Genomic DNA, 16,209 nt, shown 5'->3' on the forward strand with positions numbered 1-16,209 from the left:
ACCCGGGACAAGCTCAAGGAAGAAGGTGATGACGGCATCAACAACCAGGATCGTCTCTGGCGCAGTTGCTTCAAGCTGCGTAGTTCCCTCTTCCAAGAGCGGGACGTGAACAAGAAGCTGTTCAACTACGAGATCAGCACCGATGGCATTGGATGCACCATCGGTCTCGTCAAGTTTGTGCCTCGAACCGATCACACCGAGACCATCGAGCCTCCTCCGACTTCCGAGCAGCGCATCCAGGCCCACATCGGCGACCCAGACCCCAACCGCACCACTTGGATTGGCATCGATCCTGGAGTCGGCTCCATCTTCACGGCGGTCATCCAAGCACCGGGCCACCAAGACGAGGTGGTCTCATTCTCCAATGGCCACTATCAGCACATGTGTGGCCATACGTTCAACACCAAGTGGCACAATATCATGAAGTATCGACTCAGCATCGAGACCTGGATGTCGTCCACCCCCTCGCCCAAGGTGTCGTCCTCGGAGGCTTTCAAGGTCCATCTCACCCATGTCCTGCGACCGGAGCTGCGAGTGCAGCTCGATTTCCACCTTGGCAAGAAGGCCCGTCACCATCGATTCACAGGCCACAAGAGGCGCCAAGTGGCCGTCGACAAGATGTGCAAGGCCGTCCTGAAGCACGCCCCGAGGGAGAAGGATGTGGTCATCGCCTTTGGCAATGCATCATGGCGACAGGGCAAAGGCTATGCATCCAGCCCTCGGAGGCAGCGATTTGCTCAGTACTTTGAGCAATTCGAGCACCACCGACGCCGTCCCAATCACCATCATGGAAGCGTCAAGGTGGCCTCGACGAACGAGTTCAACACCTCGCAAGTGTGCTCCAAGTGCCTGGAGCCAGTTCGGTTGGAAGGACTCGATGCGCCCAGGGTTGCGAATTCCCACTTTGTCAGGAGCTGCAAGAATCCCAGCCGCCGGACAGTGTGGAATCGCGACGTCAATGCGGCGCGCAACATGATCACAGTATGCAGGTCGATTGTGGAGACCGGAGAGCGACCGGTGGTCTTCACTCGGAGGCTGCCAAAGTGATCTGTTTTATTTCTTGTGGCTTTGCTTGACGCAAGCACAGCACATACTACCTGTTCATGGAAACGGCTATATTGTCCCGTTTTTTCTGAATAAAGTGTAGTAGAGACCGGACGGCTTGTGGGTGTAAGGCGTGTGCCCTCACTGAGCCGCAATGTCTGCTCTGTGGCCTGCTGTCGTTCGCGAGACATGTCGCTTACGGCTCGTCCCGATATCGCTTGGGCATCTGTCGAGCACGATAGATGTCGTGGTCTGGCGGAGGGCGGCTTGCGTGTCCGCCTCCTGTAGAGCAATTGGGTGTGGATGGGATGGGCCAGTCAGCGATTCAACGCCACTCCATACGAGAGTATCTCCATCTGCAACAGCAAGAGGGGACGAGCTCTGTGCTTACTTCCAAAGTCATCGTCTTCGTTTCCGCCGTATTCCTGCGCACCCTTCCGCTTGATGCCGGCTCCTCGACGACCACCCTGTGGTTGCTGTGCTTGGGGTTGTTGTTGTTGTTGTTGTTGTTGCTGCTGCTGATTCAGAGATGGATCAAATCAGGAACATGTGTGATGGGCCATCGTGGTCCTAGCCAAGTCCAAATATACGAAGCTCAACCCGCTTGTCCAACCCGCTCGCTCAATCATCGACTCGGTCCATCGACTCGGTCCACTTGCTCAGTCGCACAGCCAGGAAAGGCATTCGTTACTTTACCCATCCTGCTCCGCCACGGCCTCGTCCAGGTCCGCCACGCGGTCCGTCGTCGTATCCTCGGTTTCCGAAGCCGCGTTCCCCAGGCCGTCCCGAGAACCCTCCGACGCCACCTGGTGCGCCAATGTCACTTTGGTAAGGAGGAGGGCCGCCGCCTGGAGGCGCGTTTGGCAGCGGAATCTGGATCTTGCGCAGACAGTCGATGAGATCGTCTGGTTTCAGGATCACGCCTAGAATCAGCAGAAAAATTACCCCCTGAGGGCGTCAGTGGAGACCGTGGGTTTGTGGCGGGGGGAGGGGGCACAGGACGAGAGTACGCAGATTGGGCCCCGCGACTCGGCACTCCCGCTCTCCCTCACCGTTGTAGTGGGCTGGAGGCGGAAGTACAGAAAGCATCCACGAGATTGGATCGGCGGCGCGCTCGGCCGCGGGCGGCTTGGAAAATGCCGGACCCTGCTGTTCAAAGCTGTGCGGGGCTTGGAGGAACGGCTGTTGTTGTTGAGCTGGCGGTATGGCGGATTTCGGTGGCTGGTTCTGCTGCTGGAATCCTCGTCCCGAGTGTCCTTGCGAGCCATGGCCGGAGGATCCGCCCTGGCCGTGGTGCGAAGGGCCATGCTTGTGATGGCCATCGGGGGCGTTGCCGGAGCGCGAGTCGTTGGTCCTGGATCCGCCATCCTTGCGCGAAGATTGCTTGGAGGACTTTGGTGCGGTTGTGCCTGAGCCACTGGTTGCGACTGTAGCGGCCGATGCGCTGGGCTGAACCGTGCCGCCTTCCACCAGCGCCTTGATTGAGGGATAGCCGAGCTCTACCCTTTCGATATGATGCAGACCCGAGTACGACCACTGCTGTGCTTGATCATACAAACTGTCGAGCAAGGGCCGGTCACCTAAGACATCGGGGAGCGGAGTCCATGCATTAGCCATGGACAGCGAGATGCCATCACGATCCTCACTTTGCAACAGTGCAGATTGCCGATCAAAGAGTCAGTCCATCATCTTGCAGCGGATTCACATCCCAACCACGCGGCCGATCCTTCCCCATTCCCAGCGTCCATTTTCTCCCGCACTGTACAGGACGGCGCATGGCACATACTCTCCGGGAACACCTCAGCGATGCGCTTCTCCACTTTGCGCACATTGACCAGATCGCCGTAATTGCGCTCGTGCTCGAGCAGACGGTTCCAGATCGGCTTGGACTTTTCGGGCGAGATGTTGGCCAGGACTCGCTCGCACAAGGCACGGAAATCTGCCCAAGGAGACAAGGGAACGAGTCAAAACCACATATCAAATCCACCATCGCCTCTTCACCTCTCTTTCGACTCACAGTCTGTGGCCGATCGAGTCCGTCGCTTGGCGTAGCATGATACTCACTGTTCTCGTCGTTGATGCCGATTAGAAAGTCAAAGTAGGCGGTGAGATATTTGAAGGAGCTCTCGTCCTCGTTCATACCAAAGAGCTTGAGACCGAGTTCGAAAACTTTGCCGGCAACCGTGGCGTCCTTGTTGCAATGATACTCCATAAGCGCTGTCCATGAATGTTCGATCAGCCATCGAGCCGGTACAAGTACATCCTCGCCAGACTGAATTGACTCCCGTTCTCCGAGACTGTCTGCGTGAATCGAGCGGCACACCGCAACAGCCCACACCGCAGCAGTCTGATGCAAGCCATTGAGACGTACCCGAAGCGACAAACACTTGATAGGTGCAACTCGACTTCCTGGCGCGCCCAAAGATCACCCGAGCTGCACGAATGTTCTGATAAAAACAGGCCGATGTAAGAAACAGAGAGCCCTGTCCGAGAAGAGGCATGTGATTCCACACCGTGCTGCTCTCCAACCGGCCTTGGTCAATCACAGACTCTGGACATTGCTTGCCTAGATGCTATTCGAATCATGCATACCTCCACACGGCGGGCGACCTTCATGTAGGTGATCCAGATCGATCCAAGCGCATCCTTGGCCTCAGCCAGCTGCCTCTCTTTCTCCTCATCGAGCTTCTGGCTGACTGCTGCCTCACGCTGCTTGAACTTGGCGCGCTCCTGCTCTCGCTTCTCGCCATCCCACTCGGCCTCCTCGGCGGCCGTGGGCTGATCGATGCCGAGCAAGCGCTCGCGTTCCTGATCGTACTTGGCATTGATTAGCTCGATCTCGCGCTCGTACTCGGTAACAAGCGAATCAAAGATCGGAGCAATCTCGGAAAACGGCTTCTTGGCGGCCTCTTCAAACTCGGCCAGGGCAAACGACAAAAGGAGACTATGGAAGCACAGAGTGAGTGTGGCTCGAAGAGTATCGCCATAACCACACGCAAGCCCGTGTTCAGAGTGATAGGGTAGAGTGCTTTGCAAGTGCAAGGCCATAGCCGTTCTCGTTGCCCGCCGCTGCTCCAAACCGCCGCGTTGGGCCGTACCTCCTGGGATTGGCTTCAAGTCCTGACTTGAGCATGGCCAGGGATTCATCCGGCTTTCCAACCTCGGCCAGGTACATCACCGCTTCGTGCCTGTCCATGGCACGACACATGGAAGGTGAGTGCGATTGGACGCATGATGTGCTCTGGTGCAACCGGTGCCCGTCCTAGCTCTGCTGCTGGACATCGAGAGCGAACTCACCAGACTTGCGGATAGAGCCTCAGCATCAGGAGAGCGCATTTGTATGCATGCATCACTCGGGCCACAACGGCGCTCTTCTCTTCCAGAGCCAAGGGGTTGGACTTTTCCCACTGAATGACCTTGTGCCATGATTGAACCTGATTCCCAAGGCATTGTCAGTCATACGCCTGCAACTGCCCCCGTGGACACCAAAGAGGGTCGTTCTCGCGTGGTGCTGATGCGTTCGGCACAAGGCTCACCATCCGGCATTCCCGCTCAGTCCAGCGGGTTGGAACAGCCATCCAGGTCTTTTGCTTGTCGATAAACTCGGTCAGGTTCTTCAGGTTTTTGTAATTGACTCTCGCGGTGATGTAGCCCGGGGACTTTTCGCTCAGGAACTTCTTGGCCTGTGGCGCGGGCAGATCCAGATGGGAACGATTCGTCAACGCCGCTGGCTCGACTTGGACGCACTCGCGGATGCAGAACATCCGGCAGAACATCCGGCAGAACATCCGGCAGAACATCCGGCAGAACATCCGGCAGAAGCGGAGCAAGCAACGTTGCTGTCGGTGTCATGTTCGCTCGTGTGGTGGCCAGGAGAGGAGAAGTGAGGAGAGGAGCGATTCTTACCATCAACTTGTTGAGCCCATTCTCAAAGACATCGTACTCTTTCCAGATCGCTTCGATGTTGGATATCGGAATGGCGATGACGCGGTGATAGACGGCACGGAGCTGAGCCATTTTCTGTTGCTCTTCGTAGGTTGACTTGGTCTGTCCCAGAAATAGCCCGGAGCGCGCCAGAGGTTGATCAAGTGTGCAGTGCCGGGCGACGATGGCCAGCCCGGATTGTTCGAGCCGTAGGGTTCATACAAGCAATCCCCGGGAATAACCAGAGAAAGTTACGCCGGACGTGTTCATGGATTCAATGTACCAGTGGGCGTACGCCGTCCGCATTCCGCAGTGGCCAAGAGAGGACGACACCGTTAGCATGTTGATACAAGTCGACAAGTTGCGTCGCCGTCCCACCACAGCGGTGCACCCCTTGCTCGTTCAGATCCGCTTCGGCAGAAGCATTCCAAGGATGCTATGGATGAGCTCGAATTGCCACATAGACAGCCGGTCGGTGCCATCCAGTCAAATCCCATGTGCCACAGCTTTATCGTCTTGCTCTACTTGATGTCCAGCGAGTGACTCCAGCGTGATCCAGTTGTTCACCCAGTCGTCAGTACCGCAAGCGTAAATGGCGGTAGTACATCCCAGACATAAGTGACAGTAATGCACGGTTGCCCAGCATCAAGGTGCATCAATAAAGCACAGCGCTGACACAGCCCGAGCGTGCCAATGTCCATAGCATATTGATATGGCAGCGCATGCCAGCTCGACGGCAAAGTAAAATAGCATAAGCACTGCAGCACAGCCATAATAGCACAGGCCATCCCAACAGCCTGCTCCAGACATCCCTCGCTGCTTCTCGGCCCTTGGCTTTGCCGACTGCCAGTCGCCACCGCCGAGTCGTTCCGGACTGTGCTGATAGTTTGGATCCTGGTAGGCCCTCGATCGCCGCCGTCACAATGACTTCGATGCAACGGTCATAGTTTATTTTCCCATGTTCCCGCCATGTGCACCTCGCCAAGTTTTGCACAATACCTCCCCCTCTCCCGCCTCCACGCCGCTTCCCTCGTCTTCCGCGCACAGCTGTGCTCTTACCTCTCCACTCTTGATAAAGTTCAAATAGTCGCTCCAGATCGAGCCGCTTTCCTTGTCGATGCCAATGTTCTGGAGGACAAATTCGTATGCCTTGGTGATCGTGGCCCGGTTCTCGGTCCGCTTTTCGACAGAGACATTGGTCACAGGGTGGATCTTGCGGATGTACGTCAGATACACCTTCCACAGGTCTACGTTGACCACAGATCGCAGACACCGTGTGAAAATTGCATCGACCTTGTCGAAACACTGCAGCTTTTGCTCAAACTCGACGTATGAAATCCAGTGGCGAGCCTGAAGGGGGACAGCCTGTTGTTAGTGCACTGATATCCGATCTGGAGCGGACCATTGTGTCTTGGATGGGCGCCGTGTTGCCGCCAAGGGTTCCTCGGGAAGGATCCCTCGCAGCAGCGATGCTGCCTGGCAGCTCTCCTACTCTTACCGAGGTAGGAAACTGGACCAAGATATCCTCGTAGGCCTTGCGGACAATCTCAGGGTCCGGCCGCCGATTGGCTTCCAGCACCAGCGCACTCCAGTAGTCGGTGCCCCAGGGATGCTCCTGCACTTTGGCATAGAGTTCCTCCAGCTTGTCGACTCGGGAGGCCTCGCCCTTGCGCGAGGATGCTGGCTGCACCAGGCTCTCTGTCGGGGCAAGAGAGGTGATATCCGGCGGAGAAATATTGCAGTAGATGGGTGAGCAGATACACATCACTGTATGCGCGCGATACCGGCACTGGCCGGACAGACCGCCGACTGAGGCAGTGCAGATCTCATACCTGACTTGAGCTGTTCAGACGACGAGTCTTCTTGCTGGTCGCTGTGATCGAAGCCACTGCCCTCTGCTGCAGTCGAGTCATGCATGGCATCATCGCCTTCGTATGCCTCGCCGCTTGGGGCTGGGCGGTCGGGGTCAGCCTCCGCGCCGTCAGCGACCAAGATCTCGTCATCAGGGCGTTCCGAGTCGGCATAGTCCTCATCGCCCTGATCATTGAGCCGATCGCCATCGGCCATGTCATGATCGTAGGCTTGGTGAGCATCCACGTCGCTGACGGGGATATGGCCACCGGACCGATCTTCGGACCGATCTCTGTCCTGGTCCTGGTCATCGTTGGACGGGCCAAGAGGCAACCCGTGCTGGTCGAGAGCGTCGCCCGAGGAGAGTAAAGAGACTGGATCTTCGTGCTGGCGATCGGCCATTTCGAGCGGTGACTCGTAAGGATTATAGGCACGGCTGTGGCTGTGGCTGTGGCTCTCGAATGAATCAGAGTGGACGGTGGCCGAAAGGAGGGTTGAGCCGCTTGGGTCGGAGAGCGCGGCCCCGAAGCCATCATCCGATATCGTCTGGATAGACCCACTTGCATCCACGTGCGTATAAGAATACGCTGTGTCGGCTGCATCCGCGGCTTCGGGTGCTGGGCCGCCGCCAGAGCGCTGGGCGGACCGATCTGGCTCCGAGGGGCTTCCGGACGCCGACTCATGCTCGTGCAGAGCGTCATTGGCCCACTGGCGGGGATCCATGCCAGGCAGTTGTACGCAGTATAAGAGAGCCGCGCAGCAAAGCGGGAAGATAGATAGAGCAGGATGCAGATCAAGCGCAGGACGGCGCTGGCGGCGGTCGATCGGGGAGAGAAAGGTGCGAAAACGCAGAGCGATCTGTCCAAGTGAACCGGCGCGGGGCAAGACCGGATGCGGTGTGTGTGTGTGTGTGGCCGAGCCAGGACGAGCCCTCCCGGTTCCGAGACGCGCAGCCGGGGCGCAAGCGCAGCCGCCAGGGTGTTGTGTTTGAATGAGTCGGAGGTATGTTCGGGTGGGTTGGAGGTATGTTCGGGTGGGTTGGAGGTATGCTCGGGTGGGTTGGCGCACTGTTCGGGTGGGTTGGAGGTATGCTCGGATTGAATCGGGGCACCTTTTCAAGCACCAGTTTGTTCGTGTGGTCCTTGAGTTGCTCGGAGTACTTGGCGAGCTGCAGCCCCTCCTCAGATTGCATCTCAACCCGAAAAGCTCCAAAGGCAGATCGTTCCATTTCATGAGCAAAATATATTACGCCTTGGTAGGAGCACAAGACTAGCGCGTGGCAAAGACCGATTGAAATCAACAGCAGACACCACGAGGATGTTTCGTGGACGAAGGGAACGACAGACTGCGCGGCCATCACAGATGGACGGGCTTGCTCGTGGAGGAGCATCAAGAGCATGGGGTAAGCAGGAGAGGAAGCAAAGAAAGCCGAGGCACCATATCGCTCTATCTGTACTTGTACCGGCATACGAACGTAGTCCCGCAAGCGGGAGCATCATGACTGCAGGGCTTTAGAAGCCAGTGAGCCACTTGGCGAGACCATTCCATGTGGACCGCAAGGTCCCGCGCTCGTCTGTTGCCCGACGATCGACCAGGGTCTGGCCAAGCGCACGCTTTCTAATCATAGAGGACGAGTTGGAATAGCAAGCCTTGCGCTGGAACAGAGGCGGAACAACATAGCCCGTGGGCTGGGAAGCGGCACTGGACGCAGCCGAGCCAACCGTGGAGGACAGGGTGGCGTTGGCTGAGATCGAGACGATGGTGCTGGATGCAGCGGCGCTGCTGCTCGCAGTGGTGGTGGTGGTGGTGGTGGTGGTGGTAGTAGTGGTGGTCTTTGTCGTTGTGGTCGTGGTTGTGGACTTTGGAGGCGGCGGCGGAGGAGGGCGAGGGGGAGGGGGAGGCGGACTGCTTTTGCATCCTGTGCATCCGTGGGTCGAGCAGCTCGATACCGACCAGGTGATGTCGACGATGCCGGCTCCCAGGCTGGCGATTTCGGAGAAAGCCTGGGGAGAAAGATCGAGATGGCCGTAGGTGCACTGGATGGCAGAGATTGAGCATCGGGATGAGTTTGGGAAGACAGAGAGAGCACGTCGATAGAGATAGCAGAGTACAAGCATTGGAGCGAGCATCTGATCCGATGGCACATCACGCCGTGCCGAGCAAGAGAAGTATGCTTCGGGATGCGAGTGCTCACCTGGGCATCGGGGCACTCATCGACAATCGGAACTTCGACGCTATCGGGGCGAAATCAGATGAGGGCAGTGGTGAGGCCACAGTCTTCCCGATGGATGAGTGGGTAGGTGTACGCCCAACTGCCGATCAGGCTCGCCAAGCGCTCTCGCTGGGGACGCTGGATCGCCGATCGATCGAGGGCCGAATCGACTGATGGTGCTGGCTCGGAGATGGACGGGAGAGATCGGCTGCATTACCTTCCTTTGGGGCCGTGGACCGTCACGCAGTAGCCACAGTTGGCACCGCCATCCCACATGGTGTGGGTCTGTGCTCACATGCAGAAGGTGTAAGTGAAGGGACGGACAGAGAAGACGCAGTCGGCCGGGGGAGGGAGGCGGATGATGCTGTTGGTGCAGGGGGGGGCATGGCGAGGACATGGACAGCGCCTTACCAGAGCCGCATAGTAGTACTTGTCGGTCGGGAAGTTGCTTCCGCAAGCACCGGGTGTTCCGGGCCAGGGAGGGGACGCTCCGTCGCTAACACCGGCTGCACAGCATCAGGTCAGCATCGAGCCAAGGGTCCTGGGCAGTTCGGCGACATGGCGCGCAAGCGGCAGAAGAAATGCACTGCAGACGAAATGCATTGGGGGCCAAGACATACCTCCTGTGCCGTACCAGGTGGCCTGGCCGCTGTAGGGTCCGCTGAGCGATGCTTGGACGGTGCTCGCCGCGGCAAGCACGGCGACGAGCGAGACGGCGTTGTGGATGGCCACCATGTCTGTTGCGGCGGTGGCAGCGGCGACTTGCGGGTTGCAGATGCGGGAGAGCCTGGGGAGAAAAGGGCAAACTCGCTCCTGGCCAAGCGTCGGCGGGAAAGACGGGCAGGCCGGGGGACGAAAAAATGGGCTTCGGCACAAGGACGCGGCAACAGCGACACAGCAACGGCGCCGTGTGCCCACAGCAAGGGCCAATGTCGCGCAAATGTGTCCGTGTATGACACTGTCGCACAGAGCGCGTCGCACAGAGCGCGTCGCACGGCGACACACCGCGCCCGGGCCGTGCACTCGATCCGGACTGGCTCGATCCACATTCGACCGGGATGCACACACACACAGCGCACACACGCACACGCACGCGCTCGTCGCCGACATGGTGCATCGCTGTCCTGCATCGCTGTCCTGCATCGGCATTTGCATCGGCATCGGCATTTGCATCGGCATTTGCATCGCAAGTCCGTCCAGCCCCCGTCCATCGCATCGCGCACGCACCGTCCTGCTTCATGCATATGCAATGTCGGTTCTGAGCCGCCTCCGCCAGTGTGCTGTCGCTCGGCCAGCGTCCGTCCACAGCTACGTCGCCGCGGCTTCGCTGCTCCATATCCAACCGAACTTTCAGCAGACGCAATTCCGATCCGACTCATCCCACACCGCCAGCGCCACAGCAAAGAGAACCCGCAGTGGGAAACCCCAGAGTCCGTTGCCATCGCCAGATCCACTCTCGATCGACGGCTCCTCCTCTGCCCCATTGAGCAAAGGCGTCAGTCAGCCAGTGTCCATCGCCCTGTCCGATCCGACACCTGTGCCTGTCAGAGCAAGAACCCGACGAGCTTCCTCCAAGCCCATCGACATCAAGATCCCGATCGACCTCTCGCTACGCGATGCCGAAGAGGCCATCACCCTCCAGCCCACGACCCTTCCCGATATTCACGACACTCCCCTCATGGGCGAGATTCGCGAGATCCAAAGCAAGCATCCCGACCACATCCTCCTCGTTCAAGTCGGAGGATTCTATGAGGTCTACAAACTTCCGGGGTACGATTATTTCCAGCAAGTCGCCGAGATATGCGATCTCAGGGTCGCGAACGGGAAGGTGCCGTTTGTGGGCTTCCCAGTCTCGCAGCTTCTGCGCTATCTTGAGCGTCTACTCAAGGCCGGCAAGACCGTCGCCGTCGTCGACCAGGTGGATGACGACCGCCTGTCAAGGACGAAAACCAAGCTCAGGGCTGTCACACGGATAGCCACTCCCGGAGCCATGCTGGACGAACACTGGCTCGAGAGCAAGGACAACAACTTCTTCATGTCACTGCTCGTTCTGCAGCCCGATGACCTGTCACCTTCGAGCCCGCTGGCCCTCGCGTGGCTGGACATCTCCACGGGCGAATTCTTTGTCGGCAGCTCAACCCTCGGCTCGCTTCCGTCTGTCCTCGTCAAGGTCCAGCCCAGAGAATTTGTCGTCGAGAAATCGCTCGTGGACCAGGGCCATCCAGCCGCTGTCGCCGTTCAGGACTACATCCAACGGGAGAGCAGCGGCATCACCCCGCTGATCGCCCGAAAGCCGTCAAAGGAGTTTTCCCATGCAACCGCCCATCCGACCTTTGTGAAACTACTCCAGAGCAACATGGCCAAGCTCGGGACGGCCCGCCAGCGGCATGCTGTGACCCCGCTGTCCCATCCAGCTCACGAAGCGACGGACGTCTCGGAGCTGCTCGGCCAATTCACCAAGCCACAGATCCAAGCGGCTGGAGCACTCCTGAGACACGTAGCCGCCATCTATCCCACGCGATCACTGTCGCTCTTCAACCCAAGCAAGGATGCAGCCTTGGGGGAGACCATGACAATCGACGCCGTTACGCATGCCTCGCTCGAACTCACAAAAACTCAGCGAACCGGGCTCACCAAGGGCAGCCTGCTCAGTGAAATCGACGAAACCGTTACGGCGGTCGGCTCCCGACTACTTGTCCAGCGTATCAGTCGGTATCGAACGTGTGTCTGGTGCAGTTTGTCTGCAGGTTTGGCGCCGCCCCTGTGGCTAGAGTCTCACCCATGCACGCTCTCGTATCCCAGAGGCTCCTTCGACGTCGGTCCCGGAGATTGAGCGGCGGCTCAATCTGGTCGAAGTGTTTTTCACCAACTCGCACCTGCTTGTCGATGTGCGCACCGCCCTCAAGTCCTTCAAAGATATTGAACGCGCCCTGTCCAAACTGCACCTCAACCGCGGCGGGCCAGCAGACTTCCACCATGTCATACAGAGCCTTAAGATCTCCCGCGATCTACGACAGCTCTTGCTGGACTACGCAGAGTCTCCACAGGGTCAGGCATTGGCTCCAAAGCTCAGACAATCGCTCCTTGGCCTGACCAGGGCCATCCCCCTGTTTGATGATCTGATCGAAAGGTACGAAGGCTTTGTTTCCGAGGATTACCTGGTCGAGAACATTGACACAACCGACCAGCCGCGGATTATTCGAGCGGGGTTCGCCCATGAGTTGGACAGGCTCTTGGAACAACGAGCTGAGCTCATTCAGCGAAGCGAGGCTCTGCGACAGGATCTGACAAAGGAGTATGTGAGCCCTCGGTCTGGTACGTTGCCGCAGCGATCGTTTTATCACGCCGAGTCCCTCCCCGCTGAGCCGGAGAATGACCACTCTCGGACTCCACCGTCACATCGAATCGAATTGAAGCAAGTGAGGCTCGGTTTTGCCGCGACGAAAGCGCTGCATGTGCGAGTCACTTACGTCAACTGATTTGTATATTTACACGACAATCGACCCTGCCCGATGTCGATGTACACCCTTCCACCACCTGCTCACGCACACTCAGCCAATGCTGCAAACCTTTGCTTCGACCCAAAGCACGGCTGTCTCGTCGAATTCCGGACAGCAGCCCTTCTGAACCAAAAGGTTGAGGCCTCAAGGGACCTGAAGCCCTTGAGCGTGCAAAAAAACTCAAAGCTGACGCGCTTTCAGAGCGAGGTGAGTTCGGGTGCGTCGCGCCACAGCGATGATCCCGCCTGCCTTTGATTGCAAGAGGCTGTGTGCGTTGAGAAACGCAGATCTGCTCGCTGTTTCATCAACATCGGTGGCCTGGTCTCCACACGGCTTGATTGAAGGCCGATTGGTCTATCGTCGGAGCGAAAGCACCCCGCCGGGTGACAGATACGCCCTAACCTCTGGTCCTCCAACGATCCCGATGCTTCAGAAATGGACCAAACTATACAATTTGATTCAGCTCAACTCGGAGCAGATCTCGATTCTGCAAAAGGACATCTTTGCGGATGCCGTTCGCCGGGTTGGTATTGGGTGTATCCCTTGAGGCTGTGTGTCGCGGCTCTTGCTGCGTTCACTATCAAACCACGTCGAGCAATTGGATCGAGCCGCTAGATCGGACAATTGCGGTGGGCGATGTAGTGCCAACCGCACCTCGATGCAGACGGGGCCGGCCGTGTCATACAGCTTACTGGTTTCATCTCAATATGGCCTCCGTCCCCTGCAGCTGATTGTAGAGTCGTTTCTGATCAAGGAGGCCGCCAGCGCAGTCGCAGAGATCGATGTCAGCGCCGCTCTTGCTCACTGCGCGCTCGAGCGCAAGTTTACTCGGCCACAAATCACGACAGAGTAACGTATCGCATGGTGTTGATGGCGCTCATGAGGGTCGGCCATGCATGAACCAGATCGTGAGCCTGCTGATGATCCTCCTCGTCTTTCCATGTTTTGATCCATCGGTTCGCTGGGAACGGTTGCATAAGACCCGTACACAGGATTGTAGGTTTGTATTTGCTGCCGTTGGACGAACGGAGCTGCATTTCTCTTCATTTATTCAATACTTCAACGAGCTGTCATCGGGCGATATGCCCGAGAGTGCACGATCTGCAGTGCAGCCAACGGCTTTTGATGCCATACTATCTCAAATACAGGCGGTAGACACCCCACGGTCGAGCGGATGCAACAGCTGCGCGGAATCCAGGTGGGCCAAACGCATGTTCATATGCAAGGGATGCTTTCTTGCTCGGTCCTATGTCTGTCTGGATGATACATCATGGAGGCATGGCCTGGCGACTGTCCTCCGGCAAGCTGACATTGTGGATCACGGATGGGTGCCAGTTTGTCAGGAACGACTCGAATCTCAATCCCAACGAAAGCATATGGGTGATCACTGGGGTAAGTGTGCTGGTGCTCCTTCACTCGTCGGGTGGGCCGCAGGGCTGTTGGCAGAGCACTCGGCGTCGGTTCAGGTGCAGAGTAACTCATGGCTGTGCTTGTTTCTGCATCGCACTTGCATCACCCGGAACAATACGCGGCGACTTGGACGAAATGCCTAGCCCAATATGGGAGGAAAGTCCACATATCTCCGGCAATGGTGAGAATCCTGGAATCACTTCACGCAGAGCGGGCTGCACCGACACTCCAGACGCTGGACGGCTGACGGCATACGCTGTGGGCGAGCCAGCGCCATCCTCTCGGTTCTTGCCCAGATCGGCAGCTTTGTCCCTGCCGAGTCGGCCCTGATCGGCATTGCAGACCGCATCTTTACTCGAATCGGCTCATCGGATGACCTTGGTGGCAATCGTTCGACTTTTATGGTAGGCAAAGTTGACATGCCCCCTCCCACACTAGACAACTCAAGCCATCGCTGGCTCCACTCTATCTGCGGCCGCACTCGATTGACGCTGGAGTACTTTTGACAATAGGTCGAAATGGAGGAAACGGCCTCGATCCTGGCCAATGCAACGGCCCAGAGTCTGGTACGCATTGCTCTACCGGCCGCATTTGCAAATACCGATGGCTAGCTGACATACAGCGTTGCAGGTGATCATGGATGAGGTTGGACGGGGAACCTCGTCACAGGACGGTGTTGCGCTGGCGATGGCCATCATCCAGTACCTCCACGACCGTGTGCGATGCCGGACGCTTTTTGCAACGCACTACCACGAACTGGCGAATCTACTGGAGATGCCTGGGTCAAGCCCATCCGCAGACAGCACCCGCATTCAGCTCGAGCATGTGCGATTCTACCACACCGGAATCCACTTTGGCCAGGTGGGTCGGAGAATGTGGACCGCTGGGGCGCCCATCGTTCCGCCGCTAACCGGACCTGCCGATCGATGCTTCTCCATGCTTCTCGATGCTTCTCGATGCTGCTCGGTGCTGCAGAACGGCAAGTTTGCGCTTGTGTACAAGGTCCTCCCGGGTGTGATGACCAAGTCGCATGGCATCGATATTGCCCGGCTCATGGGCCTTCCGGCGTCGGTGGTCGACAACGCAGCCATGTTCTTCTCGCGTCTTGGCTCCTCCGAGCCAGGGCAAAGTCCTCGCTGATCGCAGCCGGGCCGACGAGATCCTCTGCGGCAGTCTTGGCAAGACGATCCGCTCAGAGAAAAGCGACGCTCAGCTGGTGGCGACCAACCAAGGGGCCCGTGCACTGCAACCGGGCCGTGCACGAAACGTGGTTGATTGTGATTTGACAAGCGGCCGAAAGCTGATGCGCAGACGATCGCATCGGCCCGCGGAAACGACGGCGGGCTGTTTTCAGCGGCCTGGGCGGATCCCGCCTTTGACGCTTGGCAATCTCCCTTCCTTGGCGATGGTTCTTGTGACATGCTCGCAGGTCCTGCCACCTGCCCATCGACCATGCACAACACAGACGGGCTCGTCGGCTGCCCAAGTCCATGTGGCCTCTCTGAAAACTTGGCTCGCGGGTCCCTCCAGCGGATGGTTTGCATCTGCCAACCGCGCCTTGGCTGCTTCAACAAAGCTAGCTGCTTCTCGACTTGATTCGAAACTGCCTGGCGGGCATAGACATGGGCGACACCGCCGCATCGGGAGGGCTGTGCTGGAGATTTGGGCTTTGGTCGTTGGCCTTGATGGGCCGTGTGTGGGGCAAGTCCTGGGCGGCATTCAGTGAGAGGCGATGCGGACGAGACGGATAGCGCATGTCCCCTCGTTGGGCAGACGGATCAGGCAAAGAACAGGTGCCCGCCAGGACGGGGATGTATCCTCGGCAGCCGGATTGTCAGACATTGTCTGATAGACCGCCCTGGTAATGTCGGCCGCTGCGGGGATGCCGACCACCGGCTGCTCTGCCGCCCTTGCTCGCACAGCCAGTGCCGATACTTTCCTGGACCGTGTCTGTGTCCATCACCTTGAGACCATGCCAAGCACCACGAGCGTCTGCCAAACAAAAAGCGCTTCGATGGCCAGCTGCCCCTTTCGTCATCTTGCTCCCAAGGCAAAGCGTCGCTGTCGCCCTGTCCGGCCTGTTGTCTTCCGGCTCCAACGCAAGCGCTCTTCTTGCATCCCCCCCTCCGGCGTCCCTCCGCACGTTGATGCTGGACGGCAGGTGCAACAGGGCAGACAACGGCAACTCTCCGCGCACTCCTCTTGCATCCACTGTCATTGTCTTCTACCCCACCACCACCACCACCACCGCTAACTCCTTTTGGGCAA

General features: G+C 58.2%; 3 protein-coding genes across 3 annotated transcripts; 1 reads left to right on the forward strand and 2 right to left on the reverse strand.

The window, feature by feature from the left end:
- Nucleotides 1-1,047: 1,047 nt before the first annotated feature.
- BJ171DRAFT_487077 (uncharacterized protein) lies at nt 1,048-7,671 on the reverse strand. The gene is made up of 15 exons (XM_053109249.1): nt 6,801-7,671; nt 6,467-6,666; nt 6,028-6,318; nt 4,951-5,091; nt 4,581-4,727; nt 4,342-4,478; nt 4,143-4,232; nt 3,637-3,988; nt 3,416-3,491; nt 3,109-3,261; nt 2,831-2,983; nt 2,097-2,624; nt 1,741-1,967; nt 1,436-1,553; nt 1,048-1,326 (listed from the first exon to the last, which is right to left on the reverse strand). The coding sequence occupies exons 1-15, from the start codon at nt 7,540-7,542 to the stop codon at nt 1,241-1,243; spliced, it is 3,441 nt and encodes a 1,146-aa protein (XP_052971537.1). The 5' UTR covers nt 7,543-7,671; the 3' UTR covers nt 1,048-1,240.
- Nucleotides 7,672-8,041: 370 nt separating this feature from the next.
- BJ171DRAFT_595190 (RlpA-like double-psi beta-barrel-protein domain-containing protein-containing protein) lies at nt 8,042-9,870 on the reverse strand. Its single transcript, XM_053114580.1, has 5 exons — nt 9,652-9,870; nt 9,443-9,537; nt 9,249-9,316; nt 9,014-9,053; nt 8,042-8,855 (listed from the first exon to the last, which is right to left on the reverse strand). Exons 1-5 carry the CDS (start codon nt 9,764-9,766, stop codon nt 8,331-8,333), a joined length of 843 nt encoding a protein of 280 aa, XP_052971538.1. The 5' UTR covers nt 9,767-9,870; the 3' UTR covers nt 8,042-8,330.
- A 410-nt stretch (nt 9,871-10,280) lies between these two features.
- On the forward strand, nt 10,281-15,081 carry BJ171DRAFT_577072 (muts domain V-domain-containing protein; the record flags this gene model as incomplete). Its single annotated transcript, XM_053113785.1, has 12 exons — nt 10,281-11,739; nt 11,834-12,346; nt 12,587-12,738; nt 12,965-13,054; nt 13,259-13,380; nt 13,524-13,531; nt 13,680-13,729; nt 13,867-13,923; nt 14,238-14,345; nt 14,454-14,507; nt 14,572-14,802; nt 14,917-15,081. The coding sequence occupies 12 exons, from the start codon at nt 10,281-10,283 to the stop codon at nt 15,079-15,081; spliced, it is 3,009 nt and encodes a 1,002-aa protein (XP_052971539.1).
- Between the last annotated feature and the right edge of the window lie 1,128 nt (nt 15,082-16,209).

This window comes from Polychytrium aggregatum (assembly GCF_025602895.1).
Source record: "Polychytrium aggregatum strain JEL109 chromosome Unknown BJ171scaffold_2, whole genome shotgun sequence".
NCBI lineage: Eukaryota > Fungi > Chytridiomycota > Chytridiomycetes > Polychytriales > Polychytrium > Polychytrium aggregatum.

Bases quoted from the DNA above. Each gene is read 5' to 3' on its own strand.
- BJ171DRAFT_487077 (XM_053109249.1), bottom strand. From the start codon at position 7,542: ATGGATCCCCGCCAGTGGGCCAATGACGCTCTGCACGAGCATGAGTCG. The intron at 5,092-6,027 runs GTAAGAGCACAG...TTTCTGGGACAG, and splicing joins ACTTTATCAAGAGTGGAGAG to ACCAAGTCAACCTACGAAGA. The intron at 3,262-3,415 runs GTACGTCTCAAT...ATTCATGGACAG, and splicing joins TCAAGTGTTTGTCGCTTCGG to CGCTTATGGAGTATCATTGC.
- BJ171DRAFT_595190 (XM_053114580.1), bottom strand. From the start codon at position 9,766: ATGGTGGCCATCCACAACGCCGTCTCGCTCGTCGCCGTGCTTGCCGCG. The intron at 9,054-9,248 runs GTAATGCAGCCG...TCGCCCCGATAG, and splicing joins GTCCACGGCCCCAAAGGAAG to CGTCGAAGTTCCGATTGTCG. The intron at 8,856-9,013 runs GTGAGCACTCGC...TCTGCCATCCAG, and splicing joins ATGAGTGCCCCGATGCCCAG to TGCACCTACGGCCATCTCGA.